The sequence below is a fragment of the Psittacula echo genome, assembly GCF_963264785.1.
Source record: "Psittacula echo genome assembly, chromosome: 4".
Taxonomy (NCBI): domain Eukaryota; kingdom Metazoa; phylum Chordata; class Aves; order Psittaciformes; family Psittacidae; genus Psittacula; species Psittacula echo.
The window spans coordinates 56620945-56642165 of NC_137738.1; the positions used below are offsets into that span (position 1 = coordinate 56620945).

A 21221-nucleotide genomic window follows, 5' to 3' on the forward strand; every position below is an offset into this window, starting at 1 on the left:
GCTTAGGCTATTCAGTGGTCAGGTCCTTTTCTTTTTTTTTTTTTGTCCTAAATTGTGCACAAAGTTGACTGGATACTTCTACTCCTCCCCTCCATCAAGAGGATGCAAAGTCCTGCCATCACCTGCATGTTTACACTTTTAAACAGATCTAGTGACAATCCAAACTTTAAATGTACAAATATTTACACGACTTAATCAGAAACGCATTTGTGGGGGAAAGCATTAGTATCAATATATAAAAACAGCTTTGTGTTTTCAGGATTTTGAAAACTAAGCAGTTTTCATTCAAAGCCACGTATCTGAGTTGCAAATTAATGCATGCATTTGAACAGTATTTGTTGTTTTTACAAGGGAGGGACAAATAAAAGTGAGGGAGGAATAAGGTCATCCCAGCAGCATACCCAAGGCACTGGAAAACATCTTTCCTAACACCAGTACTTCTGTTTGGTATTTTTTTATACTCTAGTATTATAAATTCTCTAAGACGGGTGAAGAGTACCTTATCATTACACGAGCATAATGAAATCAGGCCACAAACAACACAGTGCTGTCAGAAGGCACTTATCAACAATACTACCTGACTCTGAGGAATAATCAGTGTATAATCAGAAATTCAGGTCAGTCTCAAAGCTTTCTCTATAGCCTAGGTGGGATACATATTTTCCTGAGGTTTCAGCATGATTATTCAGTGTCTCTGCAAGTCAACTCAGTTAGAATACAAGTATAAATATTTAACTGGGTGTCATCTATTTAAGTATACTGCTATACTAGAGCTCTTGTGATCAAGAAGATCAACAACCTGAGCTGAACAGAACAAACTGGTCAGCAGTCAGTTCTGCTGTGCCAGAATAAATACAGACCATCTTTCCATTACTACTTGAAAGCAGGACATTTATTCAACCACAATTACAACTGTTAAAAGAATAAGGACTTTAAATCTATAAAAAGACTAGTACAGGTGTGTAGTAGTAACACAGATTCTTTTGTTTTGTTTGTTTCAAAGAGAGAATTTTTATCGTGTCTCAAAATATGAATACAGATAGGACTGCACAGCCCTGCAGATTACCTCAACAAGCCTCTATGAATTACTAAGTACAACATACATTCTGAAACTCAAAACCAATGTAAATTATTTATTTTGCAATTAGCAAGGTAAATATTTTCCTCACCAAGATATTTTCTAGTCCCATGCAGTTCAAGTGGTAGCATGGAAAAGGAAAACACCCTCCATATAAATACAAAGCAACAATAATTACAGAAGTAACAACAACAAAACCAACCAAACAAAAAAAGTCAAACCAAATCAAACAGCTTTCACACAGCTACTGAATTCACAAATTTTCCCACTTCCTGTTTCTTTGGGTTCGTTTGATTGTGAGCAGCAAGAAGCTAAAACCCCTCTGTATTAGTTTTCCCCATTAAGGTACAGTGGAACACTTTGTTCTTCTGCACTCCTATTGAGGGTTTACCTTGTTGCTATCATAGGAGTGTGCAAACACTTCACCATTGTGTGACGGAAAGGAAGAGAGAACAGTCTTAAACCATGGAGTTGAGATGATTTAGGAGTTTCCAGAGTGTCATAAAGTGCATTGCAAAATAGGAAACAAAATTACTCCTTTAATTTCATGGTAGGCTTTCAAACTCCTCTTAGACATTACTAAGCACTTTTCTTTGAGAACATAATAGTGGAGACTGGAGAATTTCTTCACCAGAGATGGTGCTACAAGCTAATCTCCCAGGTTTCTTAGGTACTGTAGTTTAACATAAATAATAATTATAAGAAAGAAAAAAAAAAACAAACCAACCAGGATTAAGACTAAAAATTATTAAAAGTAAGACAAATTCCAAGTTAAAGCTGTGAATTAATGCTTTCAAAGAATCCACAGTTATATGCAACTAAGCACATCTAAGTGCTTAGATGATGCAAAAATCAAGATCACAATGTCAAAACAATAAATATATGCACATTCACACTGAAAATCCTCAGCATCAGGAAAATACATAGCCAGTTCCCAATTACTGCAAGGACCTAGCCCAACCTTACTCTGATTTTTGCTTCTCCTCTTTCTTTTCTGGTTTTTTTTTTTTTTTTTTTGAGGGTAAAGATGGGTATGGGGTGTGTGACAAGGAGTGGTTGCTTGTTTTATTACAATTTATGCTTAATTAAGATGTTCCACATTTCTCCCTTGTAAGTAGTTGCTTATTGTGGGACTTACTCAAGTCACTTTGTGAGTAACTTGCAGGATTTGGAGAAAGTCAGTTCCCATTTCCCAAAAAATGGTGTCGCCTCAGTATTACTTATATATGTGTTTTCACTGACTGTGGTAGTAAGACACTGAAGCAATAGGGGGTTTGGAAAGCATGTGCGAGTGCATGCTTTCTAACAACATCCAACAAGCTGAACATTCAGTCAGCAAATATGACGAAACTGCAGACGGTTGCAAATGACATTCAAAACTCTGTGATTCCAGTACTTACTTCACATAGTCCAGAAAAACGCTATTTTGAGTCTTTTTATTGCAGTTAAGCATAGGACTTAAGCTATTACATTGCCATAACACCTACCATGGCTACCTTAACATGAGAAGAAGCAGCCAATACATAACTAAAAAGTAAGTTCTGGAGTAGTGAAAGAGATCAAATGTTATTACAGTAGTGGGACTGGGGGAGCAGCAGGGAGCAAAGACACCTTCACTTGTAAGCAAAGACAACCTTCTAAATGCATAACTAAAACCCAAAAATATCTGAATGTTTATACTTTGAAAACAGGTATGCAAATAACCTTTCTTGTTTAACATGTGCTGTTACTGTAAATAGATATACACAAGTGTGTCTACTGCATGTATTTTTGCATGTGCAAGTATATACCAAAGCCTACCTTTCATATGCATGCTTAGAGCTAAATATGTGTTAGCACTCTGCCAATAGGAAATGTCCACAGCAACAGGGAAAACACACAAAAGCAGTGAACACCAATTCTACCTCAATTTCCCACACCCACAAAAAACAAAACCTCAAACCAAAGAAGTAGCAGTAGATAGCACAATAGGGTGGAGCCTATGTTAAACACAGGGACAACAGGTTTGCCTGTATATACCTTTTGACCCCACAATCATCCCTATTTATGCAGACATACAGAGATTATTCATCTTCCTGCCCAGAAGGAGGCAAGGCAGGAAGTGAGGCTCCTGGGCAAATACCAGTGTACATTATTGATGCTTTTGTAACCTAAGTGTGCCTGCTTTGAGTGTATTTATGAGTTAGGCTAGAAATTAGCATGAAACTGTGCGTGTATAAACCTGTTGCCTGCTGTTCTTAACTTTCTTAACCAAATACTATCAAATCAGCAACAACCACACTTCCCACTGAGGGCTGTGTATTTAAATGTTTTAAAATCAAAAGCTATTTTTGGATTTATGTGAACCAATAAAATGGGCTGCAGTTGCATTTCTTCAAAGAGGAAATAAACTCTATGCCCACAGACTTGCTGCCTCTGTCAAATGCGGATGACTGGATTCTCTTTTGAATTTAGAGACTAATTTTCAAACGAAGCACCTTGCGAAGTCACACAAACAAGTTAAGGACAAATCCTCCTTCTCCAAAAGATTAAAAAGAACTGAATGCACATAGGGAGAGTAGAAATGCCAGCTCAGCCATGCAAACATTCTCTGAAAACCACTGCCCAAATTGGGCCTGCATGCTTAATGGAGAAAGCAGGTTTCAGTCTGAAGACCCCTGCAGCAGAAAAGGTTTATTAACAAAAACGGAGCATAGTGTTGTTTAGAGGATGACTAAGAAGAACTGTTCAACAATACATTAAATAAATTACTGTAGCAGTCAAAGTCGCAACATTAATACAGCCCTCTAGTAAGCAAAGGTATTAGCACAATTGTAAGCAGAATAGACTTGATGGTCCATTGGTCTCTTTCAGTACAGTAACTTGTGTTCTAGGATATTTGCCATAATACATAAAAGCCAAAAAAGTTGAAGAGTGTGGAACTAAACAAAGACACAAAGCAGGTAAAATTCAGCCCACATTAACCTGTCATTCCACAGGACAGCCATGCAACTGAGGGCCACCAGCCCTGTCTTCTGGTCGGAACTCACAGTAATGCATGTTATTTATTAGTATTCCTATAACATAACACACTAGTACTCTTGCCTAATTACAGTATTTCTACAGTTGGCATTAGGATATGGGTGCATACACATTCCTCTGCATAGATATTGCTTGTACTTCACCAAAAGGCTTCCAAGACAGCTTCCACAACTGGTATAAATTAATTTGGAAAATAAATACCTGCTCACTTCATCAGGACAGTAACTTGTAGCACATGCTCATCTTTCTTTAGTAACAACACACATCATTCATCTTTGTTTTCCACTAGTCTTTGGTGCTAGGGAAATAAAGAATTTCAAATACATCAAAAAAATCTAATTCCTAGAAGACTGAATACCATATAACAATGTCAGAGGAGTCTGAAACTGGCAAAGTTTTAATGAACAGATGATTTATATGGAGGTATTTTTGCTGTGATTTTTTCATAAAAGTAAAGTTATATTTAGTTCTACAGTTTCATCATAAAAGAGAAAGGTTTGTTTCTTCTCTCTTATTTCGCCCTTTGATCTTATGTTTCAGAGTCCGAAACAATTCAAGGACTGACAGTTACTGCTTATTTAGTCCTGAACATTAATCAAAGTGATGCTGAAACACTCTAAGATTCCATTATTTATTCAAAAAAGAAATTACAATGTGTTGATACAGTCTATTAAGCAAGAATGGCTTAACAGACTTTCTTAATGGCTAAAACTTGTTTATAATCTGGAAAAAAAAAAAAAGATAAGCTGTGATCAAGCTTGATCCACCAACACTAAAACGGCAGTAGTTCAAATTTAAACTGAAACTGTTAAATAGGAAAAGTACAGCAACAACTGCATTTGATTGAACAAACCTCCAGAAAAGCTCAAAAAAGCTCCTTCAGCCCGAAACATCAGCTTGTATCACACTTTCAAATTTAAACAGTATGATTTCAACACATTTATTGTAACTAGAGACAAGGATGTTTTCATTGTGTAAGACAAGACTGCATTTCAAGAATTCATAATACAGAAACATTATGTGCAGAATACAAAATATATGTAGTACTGCTCCTCCAGCATCGAAACAGAAGTCTAGGAATATAATGTGAAGATGAAAATCTCCTAAAATAATAACTGCTTAAAAGTAATCTTCAGGTTCTCACATAGCTTCCTTATTAACATCTTAGTTGATTTTAAGTTCTCCACTCATATCCCAATGAACTTTAGTGAGGTTATTCCTGAAAGTAACAGCTCACCAACGTTCAAAAGGTATACTTCTTTTCTTAAAACATTTACAGAGAAATAAAACCAAATGAAGCACTTAGAATTACCATCCTTACTTACAAGTTCATGATTTTTTCCAAAGTTACCTTTCTCAGTTCTAGAAACAGAGGGGCTGTAGAATTTTAGAAAATACAAGCTATGAGTAATACAATTTCAACAATAAGAAATCCAAGGGAAGAAGGAAAAAACAACAACAACAAAAATGTAATAGGATCTAGGATGACTGCCCAAAATAGCTTCCCCCACCCCTAAAAATCACATATGCACACAGGTAATTACTGCTTACCGATTTCTGGGGAGGAGCTTATGCCCAACAGTCACCCAAATAGGGGAAAAATTGTATAAAAGCTCAAGGGTGACACTTGAAGTCATCAACTTCTGCTCACTCACCAGTGGCAGAAGGACTCCTCAACAGAAGAGGATTCACTGTTTTACCACTCTCCACTGGAGCTCCACAACACTTTGGTATGTTATGATTTCATTTCATTCTATTTAGCTTTGAAGATAACTTCTGCAGGATACATGTTGTCTACCTGGGGAAGGAAGGGGGTTGATATTTAAGGGCCAGTGTCAGCATCCTTAGTGCCACTGCAGCTATTTGAAAGGCTGCAGATAAAAGCCAGTTTTCAAGCAGGTGATGTGAGATTTTTGCCACTGATGCTGAAAGAGCAAGGACTTCGTGCTTCATTTGCTAATAGACAAAGGCAATAAAGTCATGGTAGAAGGTCTATGTATTTCCACTGAAAAACTTTCCTTCATTTCAGTAATTCTGATTTATGCAACTCCTGAATTTACTTTTGGAGCCCTGAGTAACTAGGGAAATAATCAGTGTTTCTGAAAACAGTGGTTTCTAATAGGCTGGCATCTATTTAAAATTATTATTTTCCTAAGAGTGAGACTATTGCCTCTAAGCTATCTATACAAGAGTTCTATTGTTCAGAGTGATAGCAATACTGTTTCCCTTTTTCTTAGAGGATTTTTCACAACTAGTGAAAGCAGGAGAAGTAAGCACAAAATAACATTACTTTTAATACAAATACTTTAAGAAAACTTTTTATTCATGCACAACAGAACTGAACAGCTTTTCTTTATAACAACCTTTTTCTCCCCTTTCTAACAGAGCGGAGTTGGAAACATGCATCTACAAATATCCTTACTGCTGCTGTTTTGTCTGAACGTTGTCCATGGTAGCGATGGATATTTTTCTGAGCGATACCAGAAACAATCCAGCATCAAGGGGCCACATTTTCTACCATTCAATGTAAAAAGTCAAGGTAAGTTTACTGGTTTTTTTGATAATAAACTAACACAATTACTTCTAGTGGGTCAAAACACTAAAATCAAAAAGCTGATTGTTTAAACAATCAGTTGAACAAAAGCTCATTGTTTACACTCTTCATATTCAACTTTTACTAACAGTTTAGGTTTATTAAAATAATTTCATCACTGCAAAAGGAAGTGGAAGTTGCTCTGGCAGTTGCCTCTTATTGATAATGATGCACACGTCAGATTTTTTTTAGTTTTGCTTTGCTTTGTTTTTTTACACAATAATCATTAAAGGCATATACAGAAGTCACAGCTACAGATCTTATCCTCAGTGGTGGGAATAATACAACATGGTTGTGTACATAATTATGTACAACAATTATCAAATTTCTTGATTCAACACAGATTTCTAACAATAGATCTGTCACCTACAGCATTCAGAAAGAACTTTCACATGTTCTGTCATGTCATCTCTACTCAAAACAGACTGTCAGTGTGAATGTAAACATACATCCAATACAAATGGCCAAATGAAGACCTGTTTAAAGTCTAGAAAGGCAAAATAAGTTGATATATAGTCACAAAAATGTGTCATAAACCTCTACATAGTTTTTTCATGACTTATTTAAGCTTATACTTTAACTATCCGACTAATCTTGTAGTAATATAACACTTCTAGCTTTATTATAAAAAGTTCTCTTCATTTCATTAATCAGTCGTATGGCAGATTGTATGGGCAATTTATAATTGCGATGCATTGTGACATCTTATTTTTGGTTATTTTCTCTGTCCTTATAAGTTAAATGGGTGGCTATACTTAGTGTTTGAGTTCTGTTTAATTTTCCCATGCTTAGGCCAACATACATTTTTAAACTTGAAATCAAAACTTCTGACTTCCTAGGTACTGGTTTTATTTCATGAATTGTCCCCCAGAGTATGATCAGGAGTCTCAATTCATAATTATTATAGCTGAAATTAAGAGAACTGAATCTTCCTTGTAAACATTCCACTCTTCCAACCAAAAACAACATTATTTTCTTTCAGACATCAACACGCTATTCAGAATAGCTTTCACTTTTGCTGCATCCCACCTACTTTTGGATGTAATAAACATACCTGGGCAGAAATGAGGAAACTGAATGAGGGACTTGGAAAATAGCATTTCCAAATAAGCTTCTGTTCACCAGAAAAAGGGTATTTTAGGCTATATCTGCATTAGAAAATAGGGTAGCACAACAGAAGCAGATCTGGAGAGCAGACCAGTTGCTACTCAGGACATTGCATCCACACTACCTTCATTTAGTTTTTTATTCAGAACAGCTCTAGCTTGATCCTAAGGACTAGATGCTCATGAGCAGCACACATTGGGTCCAAAGTCCCAGCCCTGGTCTCAGCCCAATCAGCTCCAGCACACATGCTCTAAGAACACTCTGCTGTAAGAACCAAGTGAAGGCATTACGGCTGCAAAACTTAACCCCAAAATGTTCTTCTGGGCTGTACCAAAATACTCAGTTTCATCCATTGCCTTCAGCATAAGGACTCTCAGATCAAATTTAGGTACACATACATAAACAGCTATTCTACGGATTTTCTATCTGTAATTCCCACTGACTTAAAGTTGCATTTCCTCTCTCTCCCCTCATTAACTTTTTGTGGTGTTTTTCCATGACTTTATTCAGAATAATTTACATATTGATATTATTTATAACTGAGAAGTATTAGATCTACATGTGAAAACTGCAGACCTCAAAAGCAGGCACAGCCTACAGTTTTACTGATGTGGGAGTCCAGTAATTTAAAATTGCTTGATAATTTTCATTTGGGGAATAAATATTAAAATGGAGAACTGGAAAACCACTGCTATTCTCCAGTCTCAAAAATAAACTATTGATCTGGAAAATCCGATTGGGAGTTTTTAGAAGAGTTTAAAGAGATCTTTAAGAGATCTCTTTAAAGAGACTGTTAAGAGATCACCATTTCAAATCTGGGATGATCACAGAAGAATAAAATAGGAGGCTACAGAACCAAATTCATCTAACTATGGTCTAGTGAGTTCTTCTACATGCAAGCATCATATGGCAAGCTTTTCATCATAGCTTACTTTTCTTACCTGGCCACCAAACACTGGCTTCTAGAGATTTAGTTACCATTAAATTCTTTTTTCGTTTTGTACAGCTTTGTCAAAAAGCAGCCTGGAACTGAAATTTCATTCTAGGCCCAGACTGGTGACTCAGGACAACATGTAATAGATCATACAATTTCTGTTGGCAATCAAAACCTATTAAAGCTTCATTTAATTTGGTGAAATTAACAGTTAAAAAACCCCCAACAAACTCTTGTTCTTGATAGCTATCCAGTCAGAATATACTTTCCTTTCTGAATGCATTTACTTTTATAATTTTTTTTGTTTAAATTACCAGGATATAATTTTTAAACCAGTAGCTCCTTGGCTTGAAATCTCTGAAAAGTCCCAGTTGAGAATAATCATTGAATTAAATCTGTCTGTTCAGCAGTGCTTAAAGAAGGTGTTATTATAGGCTACGTTAAAGTCTTCGCATTTAATACATAAATAAGGTTTGACTGCACCCAGAGAACATAAACCAATTTTGCATCAAGATAAGTGCCAAAAAATACAGAAGAGTAGCCAACCACTACTTCAGTTTTCCTGTTAAAAATCCTACTACATTAATGTATTCAGCTGTCCCTTCTCAGATGACTTACCATTGTCTCTAGACAGCACAGTTACCAGACATTTTAATCTAAAAGCAGCATAGCTTTGAAACAATATAGCTCCTCACAGAAAAATCTCTTTTAACATGAATACTGACAAAGGTTTTAGCATCTTATACAAAAAAGGCAGCACTCACCACTTTGTGAAGCTAGGACTGACATTAAGTTGCATCTAAAACATGGTAAAAAGGAAGAAAGAGAACCACTTTGAAGCTAAATTCTGAAGAAATTTGCCAACAACAGGTACCCACATACATGCTTTGTTTTGGATCCGATGCAGTTGACATAAACCCATATTTGTATTTTTACCCTAATGCTTTACAACTGAAACAGCATTAGCTCAGGAACCTGTTTAGGTATTTGTATTGAAACTTTGATCTGACCTGCCTGAGTTCTCTGATGCTAATAGACAGTTTTTGAAGTTCTATCCATAGATAGAAGCTATGAAATAAATTCAGAGTCCCCCAGCACAAGCTGTTTTCTGTGATGGCAACTCTCTTATGATGGCAAAGAGAAAAATTGTGTAAAAAACATTTACATGCCACTTCTGCTACAGGGTACATGTTAATTCTGACATATGTGATGTAGTTTTAAAATTTGCCACATATTAAGTCACCTCCTATATAACAAGGAAACCAACTTGCCACTGCACCCGCTTGAACCTGGGAGGTCAGCACTAAGAAATCGAACAATATTAGTAAGATACCAAACACTGCACCGGACTTGCCACTGGTATTCACAGATTCTACAATCTCTTTGCAGCTGAGGAGGAGATATGTTTGCATTTTCTGTTTGTCAATAAATCACTTTTGCTTTCTTTCTATGTGTAGGATTTTAACAACTATCTTCCTTTTCATTGTCTTAAGGAGAACGAGATAGAAAAGTATGAAAATAAGGCAATATGCATTTGTGGGGTTTTATGCATCAGCAAAAAAGAAAATGTGTTGTCTATACTTGGTAGCTAAGAACAATTTCCCTGGCAATCTAGGAAGAAGGCAACCTCAGAGATTCAATATCAAACCACAATCAAATGTATTTCATATACACATCTTCATTATTTTTTAAAATACAATATGTATAAGAACAGTTTCTCATTTTTAGTTCATCAAGACTAGCCACAGATTGGAAAAGCAATTTATTATCTGAGACAGAGAATAGCAATTGAACAAACTTTCACATATACACACAAACGCTCCTTTCTTTTTGTAAGAGACTAAAATGCAAATGTTAGCTGATCCAGTTGTTGCTCAATTGATGTTTATTCAAAAAAAATTGATAAATAGAATATATTGCCACTATAAAAGACAGAATCCTCTTCCTGTATCCTTCAGTTCTTAATTTTAAAATTACTTCTTAAATTAATGTTCATCATAGGCATGGCATTTCGCTCTATAATGCTGTTAACTGCTGGAAACTACTGAAGTAACCATATCCATGTTAAACTTGTCTGTAATGTCCCACAAGTAAGCATCCTAATTCCAACATGAGGCTGCAAGCTCGCCCAAAGAGCACAGAAAACTAAGCAGTGAGCTTGTTTATTCCTTTATTTGTAACATTTGGTTAAGTGGCTCCACCTGCTGTTTTGATAACTAATAAAATTAAGTATTATTAACAGAACAAAACAATGCCAGAATTCTGAGTGCAGTAAATTAGCAGTTGTGACCTTGCCTCAGTGTGAAATTTTCATGACAAATAAAAATCTTTCAGACAGTATTTAAAAATACAAGATTCATATGTTACCAAAAAAAAAAAAAAAATCAACCATGGCCCATATTTGGAAAGAGAGGTGGGGAATGATGACAACAAAAACCTCACTACTTAAATGTAACATGAAAGCAGCTAAACCTGCACGGGAAGCTTTCTCTAACATCAGATTCTCAGTGATCAAGCAATATTAGAAACTTGAGTTCTATGAGGTTTAAGTTAGCACTTCACATATTTCTCCACCGTGCTACAAGTCTGCACATCGTTATAGCTGCCCTGGCTGACCTGGTTTCCTCTTTCTCACAGGTGTGCAGGTAAGGGGTGAACAAGGACCCCCTGGTCCCCCAGGCCCTATTGGACCAAGAGGACAACCAGGTCCTGCAGGAAAGCCAGGCTTTGGAAGTCCTGGTCCCCAAGGGCCCCCTGGTCCCCCAGGACCACCTGGATTCTCCGCGGTTGGGAAGCCTGGCGTGCCAGGTCTGCCAGGAAAGCCAGGAGAAAGAGGACTGAATGGTGAGAAAGGGGAAGCTGGACCTGTTGGGCTCCCAGGACCAAGAGGGCCACAAGGACCTCCTGGCACTCCAGGCCCCTCAGGACTGTCTGTTCCTGGCAAGCCAGGCCCACAAGGACCTCCAGGAGCTCAGGGGCCAAGGGGCCTCCGCGGTGAGAAGGGAGAGCCAGGTATCCCTGGTATAAATGGACAAAAGGGAGAGAATGGCTTTGGCATTCCAGGCCGCCCAGGTAACAGGGGTCTTCCAGGCCCACAGGGACCCCGGGGCCTTCCTGGTCCTGCTGGGGTAGGGAAGCCTGGTGAGAATGGTCTTCCAGGTCAGCCAGGTATGAAAGGTGACAGAGGTTTACCTGGTGCACCTGGAGCGGCTGGAATCCCAGGTCCTCAGGGTCCCCCAGGAGAACCTGGAGAAGTTGGCATTGGCAAACCTGGGCCAATGGGACCACCAGGAGCAGCTGGCATCCCCGGAGCCAAGGGACACCCTGGACCCGCAGGCTTGCCTGGATCCCCCGGCCTTCCAGGATTTGGAAAGCCAGGATTGCCAGGGATGAAGGGACACAGAGGGCCTGAAGGTCCTCCTGGCCTTCCAGGCCCTAAAGGAGACCGAGGCCAAGCTGGTGTGCCAGGAGAACCAGGGCTTGTTGGGCCACCAGGGAACATGGGCCCTCAAGGACTCAAAGGCTTGCCTGGTGAGAATGGCCTTCCTGGTCCCAAAGGTGACATGGGTCCTGCAGGTGCCCCGGGATTCCCAGGGGCAAAGGGTGAACGGGGTCTACCAGGACTAGAGGGAAAACCAGGATACCCAGGTGAGCAGGGTCTTGCTGGTCCTAAGGGACACCCAGGTTTCCCAGGTCCAAAAGGTGACACTGGCCATGCTGGGCTTCCTGGCTTGCCTGGTCCAATGGGTCCGCAAGGAGTTAAGGGAGTGCCAGGGATCAATGGCGAGCCAGGCCCCAGGGGGCCTTCAGGAATACCTGGGATCAGAGGCCCCATTGGCCCCCCTGGCCTGCCAGGAGCCCCTGGAGCAAAAGGTGAGCCGGGAGCACCGGGACTGCCAGGCCCAGCAGGTATTTCTACAAAAGGTTTAAGCGGACCTATGGGACCACCTGGTCCCCCTGGGCCTAAAGGCAACACTGGAGAGCCTGGCTTGCCAGGCCCCCCAGGTCCTCCCGGTCCCCCTGGCCAAGCTGTAATCCCACAGATACCTGAAAGCTATGTTAAAGCAGGAGAGTCTCGGGAGATATCTGGAATGTCCTTCACGAAAGGAGTAAACCAAGCTCTTACAGGGATGCCAGTGTCTGCTTTCAGTGTCATCCTCTCAAAAGCCTACCCTGGGGCAACAGTCCCCATCAAATTTGATAAGATCTTGTACAACAGGCAGCAGCACTATGACCCCAGAACAGGAATCTTCACCTGCAGGATTCCTGGACTGTACTATTTCTCCTATCATGTACATGCAAAAGGAACAAATGTTTGGGTTGCGCTCTACAAAAATGGTTCCCCACTCATGTACACCTACGATGAGTACACAAAAGGATATCTTGACCAGGCTTCTGGCAGTGCTGTCATCGATCTCATGGAGAACGATCAAGTATGGCTCCAACTGCCCAATGCAGAATCTAATGGTCTCTATTCCTCTGACTACGTTCATTCTTCTTTCTCAGGTTTCCTATTTGCTCATATCTAACAACATCCCATTTACACTGTCCTCACACTCGCTCCTTCAGACCCTTTTAACTGTGCGCTGATGTGTCATCAGCAGGTCATGCTACTTCAATTTTTCAACAGAAATGGAGGAGGGAATGAGAAGGTGGAAGAGAGTGGTTCAAACCTAATAATATTGTATGTTTTTAGAGAATTGTCATAAGAAATTTGTTTCAAAATGATCAATTGTCTGACTGAATGCAACATTAAAATTTTATGAATTAATATAATGCACCAGCTTCTCTCATTTTTGCCTCTTTTTCTAATAATATTAAACCAAAATTTCTATCACTTCTCGTAACACATAAAGTAGTCATTCCAGAACTCTATATCATCCTTCTCTATACCTGAATTAAGTTAAGGTATTATTCAAAGTAAACAGCCCCAGATATAACACGGTCATCACAATAGCTCAATAATATACTTCAGGAACATTCTGTTACCTGTCAGCATCACCTTTAACCTGTCAAACAGGAGTCAAGAAAACAACTCTAATACAGTGCATACTGTGTCACAGTTTTAATTTAGTTCTACTTCTCTTACTTATGAATAACTACCTTGGAGAAATGTAGATTTACAAATTATTACCACTTACTGAAGATCAAGGACTTTCATGATATGAAAAAGCAATCAGATTTGGAGCCTGGAAATCCACTTAGCTTTAGTAAATGTACATTTTGTAATCTGCAGCAACAAACTAGTTCAATACTTTTAAGCTCCTAACATTCTGCAAAACTACAATATTCAGGGTACTATAAAAAAAACTGACATCAAATCCAGCCATTAAGACTGTATCCTCACAAGCCTACAGACACTCACAAAATCGGAATGGCTCTGCCACCCCAAAATTGTAGACAATCTTTCCGCTGCTTTTCCCTGAACAGTTCATTCATCTAAACACAATCATCTGGGGAATATCTTTTACTTAGATGGTAAATTTATCAGATGATGACAGTAATTAGTCAGTAGATATAATCATATTTACCATAGATACACACTCTTACTCATACTCACATGTCTTAGAAACATTAGACATCATAGTAATCTGTTACGGAACTATGAAAAGTTTATGGTATGAAGTAAACTAGCTTAGTAAAATTAGTGCTTACAAATTATGAAATTATAATAGTTTGAGCTCACATTTCTTCCAATGACAGCTGCCACTCATGCACTTTGAAAGTATCATATCTATCAAAACTTTATGAACTTTTAAACTATTAAGCTTCATTTTTTAAAAACCAGAAGTTTATAATCACTTGCACTAAAAGTAGGTAGGCCTATATTGACAAGTTTTGTCATATTATCATTTCTTCACAAAAACAAAACCTGAGGCTTGTTATGTTGTGTATATCTGAAATCAGCAATTTCCCAAGTACTTGATAACACACTGGGATTAATAAAAAAAACAAGGACACCCTTAAGTTGATCCATCATTAGCAAAACTATATAATGGTTTGGAAACTGTAAAGAACTACCAGGAAAGTAACTTCACAGAACTGATTTTTTTTTACCTTATTCAGTGCTGTTGGATGAGGAAGCCCGTGGTTTAGGCTATACTTTAGTAAAATAACAAACCCTTAAGGAGAGAGCGTATGTGAGAACTGCTTAATTTAGCAGCCAAGTAAACCTAGAAAAGCAAACTGGTACTATTATAAACTCTGCACACAAAATGGTTGTATTGAAATAATACAGTGGATAGTACCACTATTTATAAGTAGCAATCCTCCTGTGATACTTTTAATTTAAAGCCAAAATAAAACTCAGGATACTTGAGTCAGAATTGTCCCCACTTTTCTACTTTCCTGGTTTAGGCCAAATATTAATTGCAGATCTCCTAAGAATTATGTCATTTTTGCACTAAAAAAGGTTTTCCTGTGCATTCATTTGCATTAGTTCAACAGCACTTTCCAGTATTTAAAGACAGAACATGCTGCTATGTCCATACACTTTGAATCAGGTTTTGTCCTTTAATGCTTGTGTTCCTTAAATGAGCACATAGGACTTCAAATTAGTCTACAGGTTAGTACCTCATGCCTGTCTTTTTGAAAGCTTTTCATAATTATCGAGACATTAAGCCATTAAGAAAGCAACTCTAAACACTGAAAAGCTAGAGATGACACACAACTGAGGCACAGGCACAACTAACACCTTGATTTTAGCTTTGGATTCTCAATTTAGAGGGGACCTTGAGAAAATCTGTAAGATTTTTAAGTTTGGTTTTTAATGCTTTCTCCACATGAAGCTCAGCAACCTATCTAAAGCTAAAGCTCTTTCAGAAACCACATCTCTTCTATATCATGGGCATTAGAGGTAAGAAAATCCAATATGAGACTAACAGCCTGTAATGGTACAAAACTCGCTTCCAAAGAACTACTGAATTTTCTGAAGCTTTAAGGTGGCCAAACACATGGAGCGCTCAATCCCTTCTGTATCCAGCTGGAAAGCCCAGTAGAGAAGTGTAACACATACACTTGCTACTATCTTTGTTGTAGTTTTCACAATTAAGCAAATAAAGATTTCTCATTACTGACTACTTCGAATGTTTTGCAGAATTTACGGATGATTGATTTTTTTTTGGCCACAAAAGCATCTTTTCTTTTTGTTTGTGGTATTTAAAGTTGTATATAAAAGATATAACACGCATCACAGACCTCTAGATTCATTATCTTCTGCCAACACAAAATGGTAATGCCATAAGGTTGTGATCAAAACCCTCCATGTTTGGGTGTATGTACATACATTTTTGGGTACAGGACAGAGTAGTTTAGAAAGATCTAAATTTTACCTCCCCAGAGTAACACTTCCTCTGTATCACATGACACTTGAGAACACTGATCAATCATATAAACCTTGTTTTTTTAATAACTTGCATTTTGTCTTTTGGCTTTATTTTTTTTTAAGTCTTTCATTTTCTTTCTCAGATAATTTTTCTTTTTGTAAAAGATGATCAGTGACAAATTTCTCATATTTTCCTCATATCCTGAGGAAACATCCCACCAAGTCTTTTTAGAACAATTTATGAAGTCCTCTGCCATAGTAGCCATGATCTATTTACTTTCAAAATTAAACATAATCTCACGAACTGATTGAAAATATTACAAATACATCACTTTCACTATGCAACCAAAGATGCTATAGTTTTGAGAAGTGTCAGGGAAAGGCAATGTAAGAGACAGAAACAAGCCTTTAAGAGAATAACTTTTTACAGAATTATGCTTTAGGAAATTATATAAGGCAAGTTCCTCCTACAAAAACTACTTTTCTGTCAAAACCCCACCAAATCTGAAATGCTTCATATGGAAATAATTATACAGTACTTCAAGCCCCCATTACTCCTGAGAAGATCAAACTTTATTTCTGTAACATGTTGTGGATCTCTGTCCACATATTTATCTAGTGTAAAATACAGTGCCACATGATGTTTCCTTTAAAACTGCATAATATTCCAGTAATAAGTTCACAATTTACAAAAAGGATTCTCAATTTAATTCTCAACTTGGATAATTGCAAAGGGCATTCTTGCGGGTATTATTTGACAAGAAATGACCATTATGCAAATATGAGTATCTGTATTTATTGCAATCAGACATCATACTTTCCTAATAGTACTTTTTAATAGATTCTCTTTATTTTGTTTCAGTTATTCTTCACAAAGAAAGGTTTGAATAACGCAAGACTTTTGGAACTCTATTACTTTCCCTCTACAAGCCTCATTTCTTCACTTCTTTACAAGCACAGGAGTGGGTTAATATCCTTCATTAAGCTGAGTCAGAACAATCATTCCTATCTGAAAGAGCCATCCAAAAAAAATATCATAGAGCAATTATCTAAGGCGATTACCATAACTAAGACAATGAAAAGCAAAATCCACCAGACACGATTATGATCAAAAAAATCATGTGAAAAAGCAAAGCACATAGAGAAACAATGGCATACTGACAATAAACCAAAGTGAACCGCAAACACTTCACAGATTTCAAAAAATAAAAGGGTCAGTCGTTCTGCTCCATCACTGACAATGGCAGTACTAAGATGGTGTTTCAACTTGGGAACTTTGTGTTTCTTCAACCAACCTCTTAAGTTTGCTTTTGAAATTTTACCTTCACTAACTTAATAAGCACTGCTTTCCTCTGAAGGGTTAAACCCTCTATAACATACTGGGGGCATGGAGGAAAGTCAAGTGGCTGCGGTTTCCAGGCCATGCTCTGAGCTAAGAAAGGTGATTGGGCTGAAGCAAAGTTTAGGAGTTTCCTCAGGAAGTTATGTTAAGCTTGTAACTGGAAAAAAAAATCTCTTTGGCATAAACTTGTGACAGAAAATTAGTATCATTATTCCCATTTCACAAAGGGCCCTGAAGGAAAAAGATGTACAAGACAAATATCAGAAGTAAATGATACATGAAGAAACTACCTCTGGTTCTTCTGACTCCCTGTTGAGTACTTCATCTACTGGACCATGTTATTAAAAGGAAAATAAGACCACTGTGAAGCCTTTCAAAGTGATGCATGACAGAGCATAGACCCTAACATGTATTAAAATATTTAAGTAGTATATACAGTCAGCATTGTTTCACTTCTGATTTTACAGGGCTTTATTAAAAATAACTCATACCTATCAGTTACTATGTTATTCAGAGCAGCCTGTGGAGAAGGACTTGGGGGTGTTGGCCAATGAGAAAATGAACATGAGCCAGCTTCAGCGTGCGCTCACAGCCCAGAAAGCCAACCGTATCCTGGGCTGCATCAAAAGGAGTGTGACCAGCAGGTCAAAGGAGGTGATCCTGCCCCTCTACTCTGCTCTTGTGAGACCTCACTTGGAGTACTGCGCGCAGTTCTGGTGTCCTCAATGTAAAAAGGACATGGAACTGTTGGAACAAGTCCAGAGGAGGGCCACAAGGATGATCAGGGGACTGGAGCATTTCCAGTATGAAGACAGGCTGAGAAAGTTGGGGCTGTTCCAGCCTGGAGAAGAGAAGGCTGTGTGGAGACCTCATAGCAGCCTTCCAGTATCTGAAGAGGGGCTATAGGGATGCTGGGTAGGGACTCTTCATTAGAGACTGTAGTGATATGACAAGAGGTAATGGGTTAAAACTTAAATAGAGGAAGTTTAGATTGGATATAAGGAGGAAGACCTTTACTGCAAGGGTGGTGAGGCAATGCAATGGGTTGCCCAAGGAAGTTGTGAATCCTCCATCCCCGCTGGTGTTCAAGGCTGGGTTGGACAGCGGCTTGGGTGACATGGTTTAGTGTGATGTGTCCCTGCCCATGGCAGGGGGTTGGAACTGGATGATCTTAAGGTCCTTTCCCACCCTAACTATTCTATGATTCTATGATTCTTGTATTTTCACTGTTGTGAAATACGCGCTGCTGTGTTATGTTGTCTCATGACTTTTATAACAGTGAATGAGGTATATTAAAATAGGTACCAATTCTGACAGGAGCTAGAAAGGATTAAGTCATATCACACATTTCATATGCAGATTCCATGCTTACATATACAAATAAGTACCTGATAGGTAAGTATATGAATAAACGTACAAATGTACACACAAGCAGACACTCATATATAAATAAAACCGAGGGATTATTTATGAGTTCAAGAGTCAGACTTTGACTTTTGTTTGACATAAATTTCCAAAGAGCACTTTTAAAAATTATTCTTTTTGCAAAATGCTGCATGATCCACACCTTCTAAAGCAAAAAGCTTTCACAAATTGAAAAAAAAAAACCAAAAATGCTAAAAAAAAAATAATAAAATAAATAGAGTTGATTAGGACTGGTATATCAGTGGGAAATAAAGGATAAAGGTATATCATGGATGAATGAGTTCTTAGAGGAATTCTTAACTACCAATCACTTTCTAAATTCCAATGAAAACACAGTACCAACAACAAACAGAACATTTTAGGAATATCATGCTGTCTTTTACAATACGCATCCTGACATCAACTTCTTTTTTTGTTTGGAACCTCTCTGAGACAATTTTACCAATTACATTTGACAAGAATATAGCAAGTAGTACAGCTCTGGTGAACAAAAGTTAAGTTTTAAGAAGGTCCAGACTACACCCAAGCCTAATGAATGCTGCATTAACAAAGGTAATTCTATTGGAAAATACTGTCAGCAAAATTATAGAGAATTCTCAACTGAGCTGCATATAATCATTTTACCAAAAAACCCATAGTAATTCAAAATAATTTCAATTAACTGTGTGCACACATAAAATGGTCAGCCATTAGTATCAACTTACTATTTATATGCCTAATGCCTAATAGAAACTCTGAAGCTAAGTCTGTTGAAGAACAGACTTAACTTATTAGAAAATAATTTCTAGCTGAAGGGTATCCAAGATGTTCTTGAACTCTAATTTGCATTACAGTATTATAAAGTTGGCTTTGGGTGGAGGAAGGCTGTTTATAAGAAAAGAATAAAATACATTCCTTTGCGATTTTTAGGAAGTTTATAACAAAATAATAATCTCCTCAGTATTGTGTCAATAATATATGACGAATTCTAATAAAAACTAGAGAGAAAATTATCAAGTATTAGTTAGCAATTTAATTTTTTTCCCAATGCATTTATGATTTTATTTATGATTACAAGAACACAAAGAATAGAATCAAAATACAGTTTGAGGATGCCCACATTACTGTATCAATCACAGCAAGAAATTGTTTTTCCTCTAAATTCAGTGAACTACCACAAGTATTATTAAAGACAGCAAAACAGTTTCAGCTAAATGAAATAGAAATAGCCATGATAAAGACGCTCTGTTCCAGAATAAGCACGTGTCTACTGTACAACTATTTGTAAGCTTTAAAGTTAAAAGCTCCGCGTAGCCTACAGTGTACTTGAAAATGTATTTGCTCTGCAATCAAATGTAATATTTTCAGTGATCCCACTTACCTTTAAAAGCTGATATTTTATAATTATGCTGGATAGCAGCCACCATGTCCTTCCAAAAGTCATATTTTTTCTGACCATCATGCTGTAAGTGTGAAAAGGAGCCTAGTCATTATATCAAGTATCAGCTATTTTGAGCTTTCATATTGAGACAGTGACAGGAATGCCACTAATAAATAAAAATATGTGAAGTAAAATAGCCTTAGTAGGATTCGGTATGTCAGCATTTAGTAGTACTTTGGGCAACTGCAGGTAAGTTACCTCTTGTCTATGGGTTATGGGGAGTTATGGGGTTATGAGGAGCAGGGAAGGAGAAAGGATCCATATTTGGGATGAGTTCTGAAACGCTACAACAAACAGGGGCATTAAACAGAACAACAACATGCTGAATGAGCCATCTCACTAATATTTGGGGATAAAAAAGCTGCAGGTACTGTACTTAATTGGCAGGCTGACATTACCTACAGCCTGGCATTCATATCACCTTCCACCCTCAAAACTGGCAAACCCCCTTAGCTATAATAATGCCCTTCTGCCAATAACTCCACCCTAAACACTAAAACATTCCTCCAGAAGCCAGGCTGTGCAGCATTGCATTGCATTGTACTCTGAAGACTGCCAAACCTGAGATCCGACAGAAGGGGAGGGGAAGATGATCTGTGGTTGTGCAGAGTCTCTCGCCATTCCTATAAAGCTGCCCAGGCACAGAAGAGTTCTGGCTGACCTCAACCACACCATCAAGCATCTCACCAAAGGAGCGGAAAAGCTTCTGAACCAGCTGAGCCTCACAGCACTCAAACTCCACAAATTTTAGGATGCTGAATCAAACAGATGCAATCACACAGCCAGCCAATATTACAGAAATTAGCTACAGAGCCTGTAAGAAATGCTCAGAATTACAAGGTAACCTGGCAGCAATAAAGCAGGTGGTATAGTTTCTTTGAATTTGTGCCCTGTGGAAAGTGTCTTTGTTGTGTTGTACAGGCTTTCCATACCTACATTACAATAAAGTTTAAGGCAATTTGGCGAGAGGGGTCAAG

General features: G+C 38.0%; 2 protein-coding genes across 2 annotated transcripts in view; one reads left to right on the forward strand and one right to left on the reverse strand.

Moving 5' to 3' along the window:
* Positions 1–21221, reverse strand: part of LOC308220632 (dermatan-sulfate epimerase) — a gene marked incomplete at its 5' end in the record, with an annotated part of 182639 nt that overhangs the window by 148179 nt on the left and 13239 nt on the right. Inside the window, one exon of the mRNA XM_080616878.1 lies at positions 20185–20266. Within this exon, the coding sequence (XP_080473004.1) occupies positions 20185–20266 (82 nt within the window). The remainder of the gene's footprint in view (positions 1–20184; positions 20267–21221) is intronic.
* Positions 6500–13262, forward strand: COL10A1 (collagen type X alpha 1 chain; the record flags this gene model as incomplete). Its single annotated transcript, XM_080616920.1, has 2 exons — positions 6500–6638; positions 11371–13262. The coding sequence occupies 2 exons, from the start codon at positions 6500–6502 to the stop codon at positions 13260–13262; spliced, it is 2031 nt and encodes a 676-aa protein (XP_080473046.1).